At 42.9% G+C, this 16,357-nt stretch overlaps 1 protein-coding gene and 1 long non-coding RNA gene across 9 annotated transcripts in view; both read left to right on the forward strand.

Annotated features, from left to right (window-relative positions):
- The window catches only part of FOXN3 (forkhead box N3), a 427,318-nt gene extending 420,530 nt beyond the window's left edge, over nucleotides 1-6,788 (forward strand). For 5 of the 8 annotated variants that reach the window (XM_036991754.2, XM_073241996.1, XM_073241998.1 and 2 more), the window contains one exon: nucleotides 166-6,788. In XM_036991754.2, coding sequence (XP_036847649.1) covers nucleotides 166-706 — 541 coding nt within the window. In that variant the 3' untranslated portion in view covers nucleotides 707-6,788. The remainder of the gene's footprint in view (nucleotides 1-165) is intronic. The other 3 variants (XM_073242000.1, XM_073241999.1, XM_073242002.1) reach the window with 1 other exon arrangement.
- Nucleotides 6,789-11,253: 4,465 nt separating this feature from the next.
- LOC140843243 (uncharacterized) lies at nucleotides 11,254-15,855 on the forward strand. The gene is made up of 3 exons (XR_012120847.1): nucleotides 11,254-11,530; nucleotides 12,292-12,358; nucleotides 15,743-15,855. It is a non-coding gene; the product is annotated as an uncharacterized lncRNA (long non-coding RNA).
- The last annotated feature ends 502 nt before the right edge of the window (nucleotides 15,856-16,357 follow it).

Here is a 16,357-nt window from a genome sequence, read left to right on the forward strand (position 1 = left end):
CCCTATTTTCAAAGCAGAGCCACATATTACCCCGAGGTTACCAAATTTCTCAGTTGAACGTCAAAGGATGTGATACATGAAGGCAGGGGGCTGCCAGTGTCTCAAGAGAAGGGGTTTAATCTGTGTCCTCTCTTTGTCTCCCATCCCTCCCTGTGACCCTGGCAGCAGGAACGGCCTCACCAGCTGCCGGATGCGGACTGAGAGCGAGCCCTGCGGCTCCCCGGTGGTCAGTGGAGACCCCAAGGAGGATCACAATTACAGCAGTGCCAAGTCCTCCAACGCCAGGAGCACCTCGCCCGCCAGTGACTCGGCCTCCTCCTCCTCGGCCGACGACCACTATGAGTTTGCCACCAAGGGGAGCCAGGAGGGCAGCGAGGGGAGCTTCCAGAGCCACGAGAGCCACAGCGAGCCGGAGGAGGAGGACAGGAAGCCCAGCCCCAAAGAGGCCAAGGATGCTCTGGGGGACAGCGGCTGCGTGTCCCAGCACAAGAAGCGCCAGCACTTCGCCAAGGCGAGGAAGGTCCCCAGCGACACGCTGCCCCTCAAAAAGAGACGCACGGAAAAGCCCCCCGAGAGTGATGACGAGGAGATGAAAGAGGCTGCCGGGTCGCTCCTGCACTTGGCAGGGATTCGGTCCTGTTTGAATAACATCACCAATCGGACGGCAAAGGGGCAGAAAGAGCAAAAGGAAACCACAAAAAATTAAAAACAAGTCACTGATTTGTTTTGAACTTTTGGCCATTTGGTTTCAGCATGTCAGGAGATTTCTAATGATTTGTGGCAATATCAGCAATTTATTATTTTTTTCCTTTTTGGTTTGGTTTTCTCTCTTTTCTTTCCTTTTTTTTTCTTTTTCTTTTTTAATTTGCCCCCTTCCTTTGTTTTGGACCCTTAAGAATTTTATTTTTAAAGGAGATTGAAGCCATAGAACTCATATTGACACTCAGCTGTTTTACAAAAGCTTTTCATTATCTGAAGACAAAACCGAAAAAGCCAAAATTACCATTGCTTCCTCCTCCAGCTTGTCAGAAAACACGTGGCTGAATCCACAAGGATGTCAACGATAATGCCACAGGAATACACATTCGGCACCTAGAAGGTACAAGCAAGTGCAAAGCGTTCATCAATCAGGCCCAACCCTTAGGTTTAGAAGAAGGTCAGCATTGTCCACCCAGTTGGGTTCACTGAGTGAATGCACGTAAGGCAGCTGGAAAAGACCAGACCCAAGCTTGTAGCACTGGGCATCAAACTGTGCCAGGAAAACCCTTGGCATTGCCACAAAGCATGCAGAGGAAGGGTGGGTGGTCTCCAGTCCTTTGTGCTTCTTAACTGTGAAGCCTAATAACATCTTACAAGGTGGACACTGGACCATTCATTTTCACCAAGTGTCAGTGACTAACTAGAAAAAAATCCATCAGGTTTTAGTGATGCTGCTAAACATTGCATTCTGTTATAGATTAAATTCAGAGAATGTTCACAAGCCATAAGCCTGAAGGTTGGCCCTGCACACACACACACACATGCACATGAGTACACACACACACACTTCCAAGAGAAAAACTGATGCAGAAAACAAGCTATGTCTTAACTGCCCAGGTGAACACCAAGTCCAAGAAATAAAAGAGCTGTTCAGGAAGGAAAGAATGGTATAAATCTTTTTCTGTCTGTCCAAACTATTTGATCCAAGTGAAAAAACAAAAACAAAAGCTACAGAACCTGCCGTTAGTATTGTGTATTTTTTAAAGATTGAGGCATATTGATGGACAAACAAAAGTAAAATACAGCAAAAAAAAAAAAAAAAAAAAAGGAAAGATTAAAACTCCTATACTGCCCTCAAAATGGAGTTTGCAATTAATGTCAGTCAGGATTCATGTTTGCAAAAATCAGTGATTTCCACATTCAGCCAGTGTAGCCAGCAGAAATTTCTGATCCACAGTGCATGGATTCCTTTGAAAAAAAGAAAGAAAAAAAAAATCACAAAAAACGGAAACTTTTTTTTATTCAAAAATAACAAAGTTCTTGTAAGGTAAATAATGTATTTAGCATGAAGCATGAATTATTTTCATATAAATATAGAAAATAGAGAAAAGGCTATGCCTCTAATTTTTAAGCCCTTAGGCTTAGAGGTTCTTTTGGTTTTCTTTTTTCTTTTTCTTTTTTTTCTTCTTTCTTTAATTTTTTTCTTTGTTGTTTTTCTGATTATTTTGGTTTTTTTGAAGCAGGTGTTTAAGGTTTAACCTTCTTCAGGGACAAATTCTGACTGTTGGGGATCTTACTTTGCAATATAAAAATCTTCATGTTCTGGTAGGGCCTGGATGGTGGAGCTCTGTACTGCCTTGTCTGCACTTCAGCCCCGACCCCCTCTGATTCTCTGTTGAAAAGTGTGTCCTTTCTCTTTGTCTGTACGTGTTTACCATGACGCAATAACTTGAGGGCAAATTCAGTAGTGAGTGTGTATGATAGAATCAAGAGAATTATGGGACGCTGACTTGAGAAAACCATTAGGTGATTTGTTCCTAGGAAAAAAGGCAGTGAATAAATTATGCAAATTTGCCAGGAGAAGGGGAAGCATGCTAATGGGCCTTATGGGATGAGGGTGCGAGGTAGGGTGCGCAGGAAGGAGGAAGTGACGCGGGTGTTGGGAGGGCCAGCCCCTGACGTTTTCCTGTGACGCATCTCAGAGGGAGGGGCCGGCCACCTCTACCACTCGGCCCACCAGCCAACCGGGAATGCAGCCCACCTGGATGTGAGAGCTGACCCTGGACAACCGGATGGTGTCGCGCAGACCAGAAACTCCTGTTATCTTTGAAAGAAAATTATTTGGGGGAATCCAAAGAAATCTCTTAAAGAATATGAGCTTCCACCCAAATGGAGGGAAGTTTGAAACACAAACAGCCAGTGACACCCCCACAGCCAGTGTCAGGAGAAGATGCTGAGGGACAGGGAGGGAACAGGGGCATGGGAACGGGGCAGTTGTGGGCCACCGTGGAGCTTACCTCCCCTCACCAGCCGCTGTCAGATGCTCCATCAGCCAGGACAGCGGGGATTAACTAGCGCGCACTCAGTGCTTAGCGTTCCCGGGTTGCTGATGACAGATCCTGAAAAAGACTACACCCGGCAGCAGATGTTGGTCCTTACCTTAACCTGAACACTTATCCGCATATCTGTTCAGGTTGTAGATGGGAAAGGATGTATCTTTTAAGGACTCTGTTCCATCCATCTCCCCAAATAGCGGATGCCCTTGTCACCTGAAGACCCAAAAGACACCCCACCCCCTGCCTCAGTCCCCCAGCACCCCGCCCCTCCAACCCCCAGGATAAAGTCCAGACTTCCCTCCTGAAAGGCAGAGGCAAGCATTCAGGACCGTTTCTGGCAGGGGACTTCTTCCAGTGAAAACCCCCCACAGTGGGCTGTCTCCCCTCGTTTCATTTTTCTAAGGGGGCAAAGGCCTCTTAGAAAAAAATAAAATGCAATGTGTGTGATTTACTTTTCTGATCTCTTTGAGAAATAGATATCTTATAAAAGTGTGTTCTTAACTCCAGAACCACTCTTTTTGCATAAATACCTCATCGGGCAGCTTTCTAAGTGTTATTTTCCTGAGTCTCCCTCGGCATCTTCTTGGGGGCCCCAGGGAGACTTATAGGGGAAACTTTAGTGAGGGTACTTTTTTCTATTTTTCTTCTGTTTTTGGAGGCATACACATTATGCATAACCAAAACAATGGCTCAATTGTGTTTAACTTTGTATTTTGATTGTTGAGAAAAAAAGTTATCGATGTGTATGTGGCCGTTTGTAGTGAATTCATTGCAGAACGGGGTTGTCCGTGTCCTTGCCAAGCCAAGGGGCAGGAGGCACCCGCTCTCCCCCCTCCTCCTCCAAGAGCAGTAGAGAATTTAAGCACAAACCTCTTTGTGAAAGAGTATTTTGCTCAAGTGTAACTCACTTTAGTCTTGGAATTCCTTCCCAAACGTCAGGTGTTCTTTTAGCTTCCAAACTAGCATATGTATCCATTAGTCTGACAGATCGCCTGAACACCGCTAAGGGGTGTGGCATGTTTTTGCTCTCATTTCTCCTGCTGGGAGAAGTGGTGTTTCATGTGTCATTCCAGTATCTCACATACTCACATGGGGTGGGGGGAGGGGAAGCCGTGAACTATAGCAATATTTAAAGATGCTTTGGAAAACAACCATGAATACATCAGCACCTTGACATCTACAGTTGCTGTTGGCCCTCAGACACATTTAAGAGAAAGAGACTGTAGCTCTTTTTTCTTAAATGATACACAGACAGTTATTTTTATGCTACTATAATTGTCTTTTATCTAGTATTACATGGAAAGGGTTTGCATCATAGATTTTTCCCAGCCTTATAATATACTATAAGCTCCTACTTCCTTCCCCTTTCTAATCAATATACTTTTAAAAGAGTTCTTTGGTAAAGCTGTCTCTCTGAAACTAAAATGAACCTAACCCACATTTAGATGGTGGTTTGAGAAAACCGTGGCCAAGGTGACTGGCGGATTTCAGTCTTGGGGCTGAGTTTTTAAGAAGGGACATGTCAGGCACTTTTTCCAAGAGGTGATCTTTCATTGTAGAGGCATTCAGTGGGTCTCCCTGCTGGGCACGGCGGTTACCCACGGGATTCTGCAAGAGGCCTTGCACTGAATGGCCTTCCTTCCTTCAGGCTGGGTCTTGTAGAATGAAAACCATCCACATGGCTTCTGTGCCCAGCCCAGTCACGAGACACAACAGGATTGCCCAGTGCCAAGCGCTACCAACTGAGACTCAGTTACTCCGTGCCGCCTGTGTGGGCTCTTAGCCTTTCATCGAGGGGCTCTGGGAGAAGGAATCAGAGCAATGTACAAGTGACCTGCACGGGAGGAGGGTTTTCCATATGGGATTGGATTAAATTCAACGTGACTTCTCTTTCCCTTTAAACTTGATTCAGGTTGAGACTTGTTTCTTTCTGGTGGATCACAGCTGCCCAGATGTTGCAACTTATTTTTGTGTTTCTGTAGAGAGGTATTTTCCTTTTCATCTTCAGGATTTTTGCCACCAAAAGAACACATTTGAACTCTGTGTCCCCTCTTGATTGTGACTTACCAGTGTTGACAGTTAAATCCTTAGTGTCGTAGGTCCCAGCCCTCCACTACTATATCAAACACTGTTATGCACATAATCCAGCACTGTGATCTAATTTAAATAATACTTTTTTATTATTTATACTACTATATATAATATACATCAACACTTTTGCTATATAACCTAAGTGATAACCCTCATTTAGTTACCTGCCAAACTTGGGACTTTGGTTTATATTGCAGTTAACACAGTTACAAAGTTGTAATGGTGTCTTTTTTTTCCTTTGTAACGGAATGTGTAAATCGAAGTATATACATTGTGTGGTGTTCCTGTTTCCGGAGTCTCTTGGGGATTTACACATGGCATTCAGTGTTCTGTATAGACCCAACTACTTTTGTGAATTCATCTGTTAACCCCTCTTCCTTTGAGAGCACCAGTGATGGTGGCTATCTCCTGGTTCTCTCTCTCCTACTGGTTTTTCTTGAATTAAGCACAGACTCGTCAGCTCAGTTGCTTTATCATGAATAATGCGTGTGACCTTGCAATTCTTCCACAGTTCAGCAAACAAGTGCTAGCTTCACTGACCAAAAAGTAAGAAAGGAAAAGGCGATTTTCAAAACGATCCATCTTTTAATGGCCGAAACCAATGTGTCCATGGTGCTGCCTTTTGCTGTCTGTCAAGCTTTTGAAATCAGACCTAGGTGAAAGATCACTTCTGACTTACTGTGATATGTTCACAAGTACCCTTCCTGTTCATTTTGTTAACCTTGAAATCAAGACTTTATTTGGCATATATACAATAGTGTTTTCCACTGTTTCATTTGCAAAAGTTGAGAACAGCCTTCCCAACCTTTTGCAAATAATTGATATTCCATATTGGATTCTCAAAGACTTCGATATGGTGAACCTGTCAAACCTAGAAATTGCATTTTGTCCTTTCATTACTGTGGCCTGAGTTCCCCAAATCCCCCTTTTTTAGATGACACTTAGCACAATTTCAGTTATTCAAACATTAAGCATTTCTCGAGTATGTATGTGGAGACCACTGAAGCTCATAGTTGATCAGTAACCAGTTTCATGCTGTGTCATTCACACTCACTACTTATACTGTCATGGAGGAAAAAAGTATCATGTGTGTCTGGGAAGCATTATATACACTTGTACTTTTTTTTATATTCTGATTCTGTAACAATTCTAAGTTTTGCTTTTGTTTTACAGGGAAAAAAAGTTATAACAGTGATAAAGCAATCAGAAGACCAAGAGGTTTATGATCTATCAATGCTTAGGGTTGTCTGACCTTTGCTGGCCATTAGACCTACATGGCCAAATTATCATTTACTAGAGTAATAATTTTTCAACCGCCAGTTTTTTTTTTTCTTCTGTATTTTCTGTATGAAACTGCCAACATCATGAATAGAAAGGGAGAACCGTAAAAAGAAAGAAAGTGGTGGTCAGTTGTGTTTGTGTTACCTAGAGGAGCAGTGTGGAGGCAGGCACAATCAGCCGAACTTTAGGGACCTGAGGGTGTTGCTTTGGAAGCACCCATACTTGCATTTCGCATTCTTCACATGTAATCATATTGCCAAAGACAAACTATTTCATCATTTATTGTAAATAACACTTTTCCCCAGACCTACCATAAAGTTTCTGTGATGTATTGTCTTCCAGTTGCAATAAAAATTACTGAGTTGCATAATTGAAGAAAAATGCCACGTAGTATTGTGTGCACTGCGTCTCCATATGCAAATGCTGAGCAGTAAAGTCATTTATATTTCTTACCTGCACTAGGGTGTGTGTGCTGTTTTTTACAGTCCGGTTTTAGGTTCTCAGCTGCATTTATTGTACCCACCCTTATGCCTGCTTCCTTTTTGGTGGGAAATCACATGCCTTTTGCACATACACAAATTTGCAGCCCAAGGCTTGGCTCACCTGTGGATCTCGGGAGAATTTCAGCTCTGATCTAAAGAGGTGTCAGCAGGCCTCCCACCATGCACCATAGAGCTTGTGAAGACCAATGTGTCTGCCACGTGGAAGTTGTCAAACAGTAAAATTGGTGTTTTTTTTTTGCTAGCCGCCCCCCACCCCCCCACAGATCCTGAGGATAGAATAGGATAACTTTCCTAACTGTAAGACTTTCCTCTTCCAGGATTTAATCCATTACCACACAAGTACCCTTCCCCCCATCCCCACACACCCCAAAAGCCAACAAGGAGCTGGATGAGAGGAGTGGTTGGGATAAGCAATGGCTCCGGGCACCAGTCACCATACTGAAGGAATGAAAAGGATCATCTCAGAGCTATTCTGGTTCCTTTTCTGTTCATTATAGGATACAATGTAGATCTATAGCTCTCATCACCAGCAGCAGTAGCCCCAGGAAAGCTGACCTCCCACTCCCTTGGCTGAGCCCCCCCATTGACTGGTGTCTTCAAGGTGCTCAGGCTGTGTCTCCTGTGATCAAGGTGTTACTGTAAGGTTGAGGGCACATCTATTCCAGCATTAGAGCACACTGAAACAAATGCCTCCCGACAAGTCTCCAAGTGGTCACCCAGGATCCTGTGTGTGTGCTTGCACTGCTGCCATCTCCATTTCCATGGCTAGAACCATCTTCAGAGCTGTGGTGTGTCTTCTCTGGGTGATAAATCCTTAATATTTGAGAAGAATTGATTGGAAGAGAGAGCAGAAAGTCATTTGGGTCAAATCTGCTGCATCGGGCACTTGACCAAGTTGGGTAATGCCTCAGGCCAAATACAAGGTGTGGTCAACATAAAAAGCCCATGTCAAAAGTTTTCCATAAGTGATTCTCAAGGTGGCTAAAGAGGAGACACCCAGTTAGAGTATCAGAATGTCTGAGGAGACTCTGCCAAAATGTAACACCTCCAAAATTCTGATCTGACCTCCAAGGGACGTTCACCATCCCACAAAAGAAAGAAAAGTCTGGTAGTGGCTTGTTATTTGCAGTGAAGACCACAACAGAGGGCCTTGGAGCTACAGTACGGTTTAAGTGGGGAACAAGACAGGTGCAAAATAATTAAAATAACACTGCATAATAAGCAATAGAAAAACAACCACCCAAGTCAAATTCATTGTATCAGGTACTGCACATTATTTTTGTTAATGATTCATATGCTGTACCTCATGAGGCTGTTCTTTTTTTTAATTCAAGAAATTTTTATTTAGCACCAACTCCATCCCAGTGACAGTGACAAACAGAACGAGTCTTGAAGGGACTTGAAAGCTAATGGAAGAGGAGCCCTGAATGGCCGTGGAAAGGCATATGCTTTGGTGCTTAATTGGTCCTCCAGAGGGGTTGGGGGCAGTCTTTCTGGGGCATCTTCCCAAGGGTTAAGCAGTGGTGATCTTGCTGAAGTATGTTCAGAGTCTTGCTAGGTGACTGATGGGAAAAGGCAGTGCTCAGATGTGTTTTTCGCTCACCTGTGTGTGTTCAAGGGGCTGTACTTCCTGCATAATTCTGTGCCTCCCCTGTTCGGGTTCTCTGCCTCCATCAAAATGGTACCACAGCTGCCTCCTCCTCCCTCTTCAATGCACATGCCACTTCTTCCCCTGAAAAGAAGTAACCAAAGTGAAAGCAAAGAAGAAACCAAAGGCACTAATAATGCTCACACTCATAAGCGACATTCTTCCATGGCTGCCAGGGTTTTAACTGCAGCATTTGTGGTCATGTGCTGTGCATGCAGCTGGGGGAACTATATGCCTAATATTCTGTGTTTCCTTAGAGCCAAACTACAAGATTCTGGACTCCGCCTTGAAGATGTAACTCTGTGTTGCATAGCTGCCTCATTTGCAATTTGAATAATATGTAAGCTCTCCTCTAATTTTTAGGTGGGCTGCCCCTGCATTTTTTAATTCTTTTTGGACAATTGAAAATGGGTGATTTTCCAAAAAGATCAGACAACACTGTGTTCAAAGCTGGATGAATCCCCAGAGCAGTGAAATCCCCCTGGATTCACAGTTCAAAGCTGGCCGCCCTGGTGGAATAGCTGAGGGTGAGGAGAGCCACTCACTGCCCCTGACAGTCCCTCCTCTCCTCTGGACCGCTCTGCCTGATGAAAGGTGTTCTGAAGAAAGAAGTCACCATCCTTCTAGAAAGTTCAGAACAGATGAGGGCAATTTCAGAGGGAGTCTGGCATGACTCAGAGGCTTTTGTTTGTGATCTGAAAAAGCTCCTGTCTGTCACCCAGCTCCTCAGAGCCCCTGGGAATTAAATGGTCTTGTATACGCCAAACATAAATGTGTTTTGACCATTTTTCCATTGATTGGGATGTAAAACCAGACCAGGGATCAGCAACTGGATAAGGACAATTCTTTTTTTTTAAAGACTCAGATATAATGAATAAGTAACTTAAATACTCACTCCTTCCCTTTGTTTTGTGTGAATAAGCCTTCCCAGAACAGCACATTTAAATAATGCTCATAGCAACAGCTTCTTCATTTGAAATTATTCTTGGGCATTTTTGGGTAAGTACCCTAATGACTTGAGAACTGTTTTATATTACTCCACAGTAGAGTACTTATGGAGCATATGGCTAAATCTTCAAAATATAGCAATTTATTTGAGAAGGATCAAGGAATTCTATTTTTTCTCATTTGTTATTTATTTCAAAACTGATTTCTAAAAATACATAATGTGGAACAAGTTCAGTATGATGGGAAAAGTCTGAAAACAGTGGCGGATTTCTTAATCCTTCTCGGGTATGGTTTCTTCATTAAATGAGTAGTTTCTAGTCACATCATAAAACTGAAGGGGACATTAGAGACCATTGGGTCCAATTTCCCTGTTTTACAGAATTAACAACTGAGGCACAGAAAAGTTAAGGGATTTGCCCAAGATGACATAGCTAGCTAGAGGGACAGTTGGACTCCGAAAGGGGAAATTTTCTTTCCTATCTTTTGTTGTATCTGTCTGTTTAGTACGTAATTATAATAATCACATCTGTAGCATTTCACAGCTGGCCAATTCCCACACATACACACCTAATATTATGTCCTATGCATTTCCCTTTAGCTCTAGTAAAAATGACTTTTTAAATAATACATAACATTCTCTTGAGCAGGTAGCCTGTCATCTTCAACTGTTACCTTTCCATTGTTTAAGTTGCTTACAGTTTCTTTAATAAGTAATACCACAATGAACATCTTCAGGCGTGCGGCCATTTGCACATTTTCAACTTGTCTTGGTTAGAGAACCTATTGGACTATTGGAACAAAAGTATTTTCAATGTTAAAGTTCTTTCTGTACAGGCATTCCAAAGGCATCAGTGCCAACAGTAATGAAGATGTAGCCTACATTTCTCCATCCATTTAAAAGTTTGTCAGGTACATCCTTCATCTCCAGGTAGAACCTCAATTTTACTGAGCCTTTTATCAATCTTGGCATTTATTTTTCTCCTTAATTTTTGCTAACAGACAAAACAAATGTTTAACTACTGTCTGATTCCCATTTAATTACTAGCAAAGTTACATTATTTGCCGTAATTTGCTGTCCATTTATTTTCTCTTTCCTTATTCATTTGTAAATGAGTCTCCAAGAGTTCAAAAGACAAGAAAGTCAGATTCATAGATCCTTTCTACAACATTCCTGATTAGCCATCAAGTGGTGCCAAAATGACAAACATCCCCTGACCTCAGGTGGCCCTATCATCTTCAAACCCTCTAGTTGTCCTTATATTGAGACAACATCCCACTCCCTCAAACTTCCACCTGAAGGTCTTGGACTAGCCTGGAAAGCCTAAATCGTCTTGCACATGGCAACCATTCTTATGTGTGAAAACAAGAATTTCCATCCTCAGTCTTTTCCAGCATATATATTGCAAGCCCTGTCTATTTTTTCTTTCTTTTGGACACATTCCAGTTTGTGATCAGAACTGACAGCTAAAAACAGAACTCCAGGTACGGTTTTATTGTGAGAAACTATCACTTCCTCTGTTTCTATTAACATAGCCAAAGACTAAATTCTTTTTTTTTTTTTCTTCAGAAGACTCATCACACTAGTAATTCAGATGAACTTGCTGTTAATGAAAACAAGTCCCAGCTGTTGGTGTACTTCTCCATATATTCATTTTAGGTCAAAGTTCAGGACTTTATATTTATTTCAATTAAGTCACCTTCTTAGATTTGGTCCAATGTTCAAGGTTAGTTGAGATTAGCAGTGGGATGTGGTGTGAGGGTCCTGATTTTGTCATCTGTAACACTTGCTTTTCCTCCAACTATCATTCAATCACAAGTTTGAAAATGTCTTGTATTTTGATTAGGGTAAAGCTGGAGCCATGCAGCATGGTTCTGCAGACGCCCTTGAAGGTCAACGTTCACTTCAGTCAGCGCCCTTTGAGGGCAGTCACTCAAGCAGTTACACAAGCACCCAGCTTATGCAGATGTAGCCTGCATTTCTCCATCCAATCAGGAGTTTGTCAAGTCATCCTTGGTCACTAGATGTAAGTCCATCGTCTTTCTTTAGAAGAAAAGAAATGAAGTCATACTCTATACTAATATGAATTATGTAAATTCAAAATAAGGCAATGGAAAAGAATAAGGTTTCCTTTAATGTACAAAGCTTGAACTAATGTAAATCCCACTTTATTCCTATGGGGAAATTAGTCTTGATTTATGCGTGTATTAAATTACATGAGATCTTAAGGAACATATCCCTTATATAAAAAGCAACGACAATTTATTCATCCCTTCATTCATTGACTTACTGTATCTTAGCCAAAGATCCTACAAACCATTCTTGTAGTAATCCACCCAAGAATTTTAACGAGTCAGCATTGAGGCTATGGATCTACAGTTTGGAGGTAGGCTTCTGTTTCTAATCAGGACATTTCAGCACAATGTTTAGTGGTATTTCTTCACTCTGTGTGCAAGCCTACTTTAGAGGACTGCCAAACCTCATATGTAGTTAGCTTCTAAATATAATCAAATGCATTTAAAATAATGGGCTTCCTTTAAGGAAAAAAAAAACAGAAATTGAGTTTGGTTACTTCTGGCACCCACCTATTTTTTAATATTTCCCACCTTACCCAATAGGGCATATATATTTAAGCATCCAGAACTCCAGTAGCCTGGAAAGACTATCCTAAAATATGAAGGGATAGTGAGGAAATTAAAGAAGAAATAGATGAAGAAATTAAAGAAGAAGTAGATTAAGAATAGATTCTCTCCTTCATATTCATCTTAACCCATGCTTGTTTTTCAGCAACTGCTAAATGCCCATCCTGACAGGTGCTGGAGACGCAGATGAAAAATCTGGTTTCTGCCTTCAGGTATGATTGCCTTCCAAACTCTAACTGTGCTGATTAATGGGTAGTTCATTGGCAGCTGGTACATTGTTCACCAAACTTTTCGGTAGTGGGTAGTGTTTTTTAGACATAAAAACTGGCTGGTTGCAAAGATCAATACAGTCTTTGTATAAATATGCTCTCCTTCCCAGCTCTCCACTTCTCAGCTCTGTCAGCTGGTGGGGAGTTCAGTAAGAGCCTATTTGCCATCTACAGGTATGGCTCTCCCTCCCATGGGTGAATGATTTCTCAGTGAACTAGTCCTTGCTACTGGTTACCAGCTCTGTGATAAAAATAAGTGAGTGTTTCCTTCTCTTCTGCACAACGCTAGAAGTTCCTGACTTACAAGTAAGCATACATTGCCACTGCTGCCCCACTCCCTGCTTTCTCTCCCACCATCTAGCCTCCAACACTCCCGTGGACAAAAGATTGGAACGAAAGATTGGAAGAGCCAAGTGACACATGACACTCCTGCTTTATTTCAATAACTCTCTGGCCACCACTATGGGCTAACAAGGATGTACAGAAAGATGCATGTGGCATTCAGTTGATTATCTGTCTTTTCTCACAAATAACTACTCACTGAACATGGACCTGTAGACCTCCAAAGGTTCTCCTGTCCAGCGCCTGCCCAGAGGTGGATCCTGGCAGCCATCCACTCAGAGCTCAGAGGGAATGTGCTCACGTACACTGAGTAACGGGGCTCTCGGTACACAGTGCAAAAGCCATGACTTTTTGATGCTTAATCCTTTCTACTGGACCGTTTCTTTTAGACTGAAGTTTCTTCTAATCCATCACACCCACCAGCAGGAAAACTATTCTAATTTTTTCATCTTTATTGGTGATTACTGATCTCTCTGGAGTGAAACAGTCCATTGCCAATCACGAAAATTCAGAAGGAGGGATGCTCAAGCCTAAGTTAGCCAAACCACCCTCTCAGTACCCCCGGGTTATTCTGAATCCCTCCTGCTTATGACCACCTGCATGGTCAAGTCCCATTTTCTCTTGTCTGGATGTCAAACATGGCTACTGGCTCATCTGACCACACATTTCCCCACAAGAGCCACAAGAACTGCTTTTTCAAGTCACCTCTGATTGTGTCATTGCAAAGGCCTGTACAGCCTTTGTCTCAGCTCATGCCCAGCTCTCCACTTCTCAGCTCTGCCAGCTGGTGGGGAGTCTGGTAAGAACCTATTGCCTTCTGCAGGCATGGCCATCCCTCCCAGGGGAGGAGGATTTCTCAGTGAACTAGTCCTTGCTACTGGTTACCAGCTCCATGATAAAATAACTGGGTGCTTCTGCACAATGCTTGAAGTTCTTGACTTAGAAATAAACATTCAGGCCACATTGCCTACAGGATAATGGCCAAATCCCACAAGGTGGCCCTTGAAAATGAGCCCCAATCTAAAGTTCCAGCTTCATCTTGGTCCCCTGGACCCACCTGGACTGTGGCTACCCTCGATGATTCCAGTCTCCAAACCCCTCATGTTTTCTCTGCTCAGAGCTTCTTCACATTCTTTCTCTCTCCCTGGAATTCTCTCACACTCCCGACCTCCTTCCTTCTGGAAAATCCCTGTCAATCCTTTAAGACTCAAGTCAAACTGCTCTCTCACCACGTCCCCACAGCACCAAAGTCTGCCTAGAGAGCAGCTTTTGTCCCAGGATCTAGGATTCCTAATCCACCTGTGGGCTGTCCTCTCCCTGGAGGGGAGCTCCTTGGATGCAGGCAGGTACCAGATCCTGTTCCATGCTGAATCCCAGCACAGTGCCTGCCTCTTCGATACTTAAGACCTTTCTGTCTGACTCAGTATTATCCCATTTTGTCTACTTGATGTTTCCAGCATCCTGCTGTTCTCAGAAGAACTTGTAGGTTGGTAAGATCATTTGGTACCATTCTATTCCAGGGAAATGTGGATTCAGAATGAGGGTAATTTCTCCCACCTTGAGACCTCCAGGTCTTATTTGCTGGTCCCTAATTATCCATGCATTGTTTGAAATGAAAAGCTAAACTCTGTCATGGTGTATAATAAACCTGAGAACTCAGCCTGTTTATTTTGTGAGAATGTCTACTCAGTAAGAAAAGAAACCAAGTTTTGATTCAACCTCTACCAGCTTTAGGAAAGCCACTCAACTTGTGTGGGATGATCTCATTCCTTGGTTCTGAATTCTGGTTGGTGAACCAGTGTCAGATCCTGGTGAAGTTCCTGATAGTTGGATGGCAGGATAAGAGTAGTTGAATGATGAGGGGAATTTTTCAAATAAATTAGAACTATTTCATTCAAAGGATTATCCTGTAGTCAAGATTGCATTCCTCCTGCTCTATTGGTGTTAACATATCCTGTCTTCTACAAAATCATGGTGATCATAGATGGAGGCATCAGTTTGTTTTTAATATACTCAGTTGGCCAAAGAGATGTTTGGCAATGGTATGTTGGTCTACCCAGATTTTCCTGTGATCCAGGGCCAGTGCTGTATCTCTTTTTTTCCACAAGGAAGCTGCCTAATATTCATCCTCAGCCAAGCTGGGAAGCAAAGATAGAATGAAGTTGTGGGAAGTGGTTCTGTAGTTGGTGAACTAATTCAGGGACCCAAAATACTTATTGTCTCATTGTCAGACTAGAAAGTGAGATAGGTGTTCTTTGTCCTAAATCTGAAAATTGGATCATGAAGCTATCCTCTCTGTCCCCCAGCTGGCCTAAGACCCTCAAAACCCAGAGCATGGGGGCCCCATCCCTATGGATCTGCATAAACCTAAAATGACTCACTTATCCATTCCACAAACACATACTGTGCACGCACTCCAGGATCAGATGGGTGTGAGGCCTTGGGCGTACAGAATAACTAAGACCAAGTGCAAACCCATGAGATGGTTGCAAGCCAGTGTGATGTCACAGTCCAGTAAGACAGAATTTCCAAATGGGAAGCCATCTATATCTGTGCACCAAATCTCAGGTGGAATCCTGGGGTACAGAGAGGGAGCAGTGAGCCCTTTCCCAGGAAGCTTCCATCTTCACCCATTTGAGGATGATTGCCACGTCATCTCTTAGACACAGCCTCCTTAGCCGAGGTCCAGACCCATGTGGCTGCTCCTCAAGCACCCCCAGCTCAACACAGCCAAACCAGAACCTTTAACAGAAACCTCTGTTTGCCCATACAGTGTCCATTTCCTTGTCTTTCTTACCAGCCTGATTTCACTGGGAGTGGCAATGTACCCATTTGAAAGACTACATTCCCCAGCTTCTCTTGCAGAGAGATGCCAATGGCATGTAATGAGAAGTATTTGGGTGTGGCTTTCTGGAAAGCTCTTTAAAAGAAGACTAACACATCTCTTGCCATTATTAATTCCCCTCCGCATCTTCCTTCCTGCAGTGTGCAATTCCAACGTGAAAGCTGGCATCCCAGAGTGATAACTAGAGCGCAGAGGCCATTTTGTGACCGTCAGATAACCTTGAGATGACCTTGAATATTAAAATGCAGGTGCTAGAGATGGTGAGGGTGAGTGTAAGAGGACAGCACTGACACCATGGAGATGTCATATCAGCCCTGTACTCCCAATCTCCTAACTCCTTTTACCTGAGAGAAAATAAACCTCCATCTTTTTTACCTGAGAGAAAATAAACCTCCATCTTTTTTACCTGAGAGAAAATAAACCTCCATCTTTTTTAAACCATTACTATTTCAGATCTGTTACTTGGAGCCAAACACAATTGCTAATACAGAAATCACCATTCTGTATTGCAACTCTTCTCTCTGACTTCTGCCCCAAATCCTTTCTTTCCGGATTCCCTGTTTTGTTCACAACACCGCAGTTCTTCCAGTCACCCAGAGCATTAACTCAGGGACTGGCAAACTACAGTGCCAGTTCCACCTCCGTTCTGATAGATGAAGTTTTTGGGACACAGTCCTTTACATATTGCCTATGGCTACTTTTGCATAATAGGAGTGTCGTATTTGAGAACAAGACTATATGACTTACAAAGGGTA

Source organism: Manis javanica, chromosome 8 (genome assembly GCF_040802235.1).
Source record: "Manis javanica isolate MJ-LG chromosome 8, MJ_LKY, whole genome shotgun sequence".
NCBI lineage: Eukaryota > Metazoa > Chordata > Mammalia > Pholidota > Manidae > Manis > Manis javanica.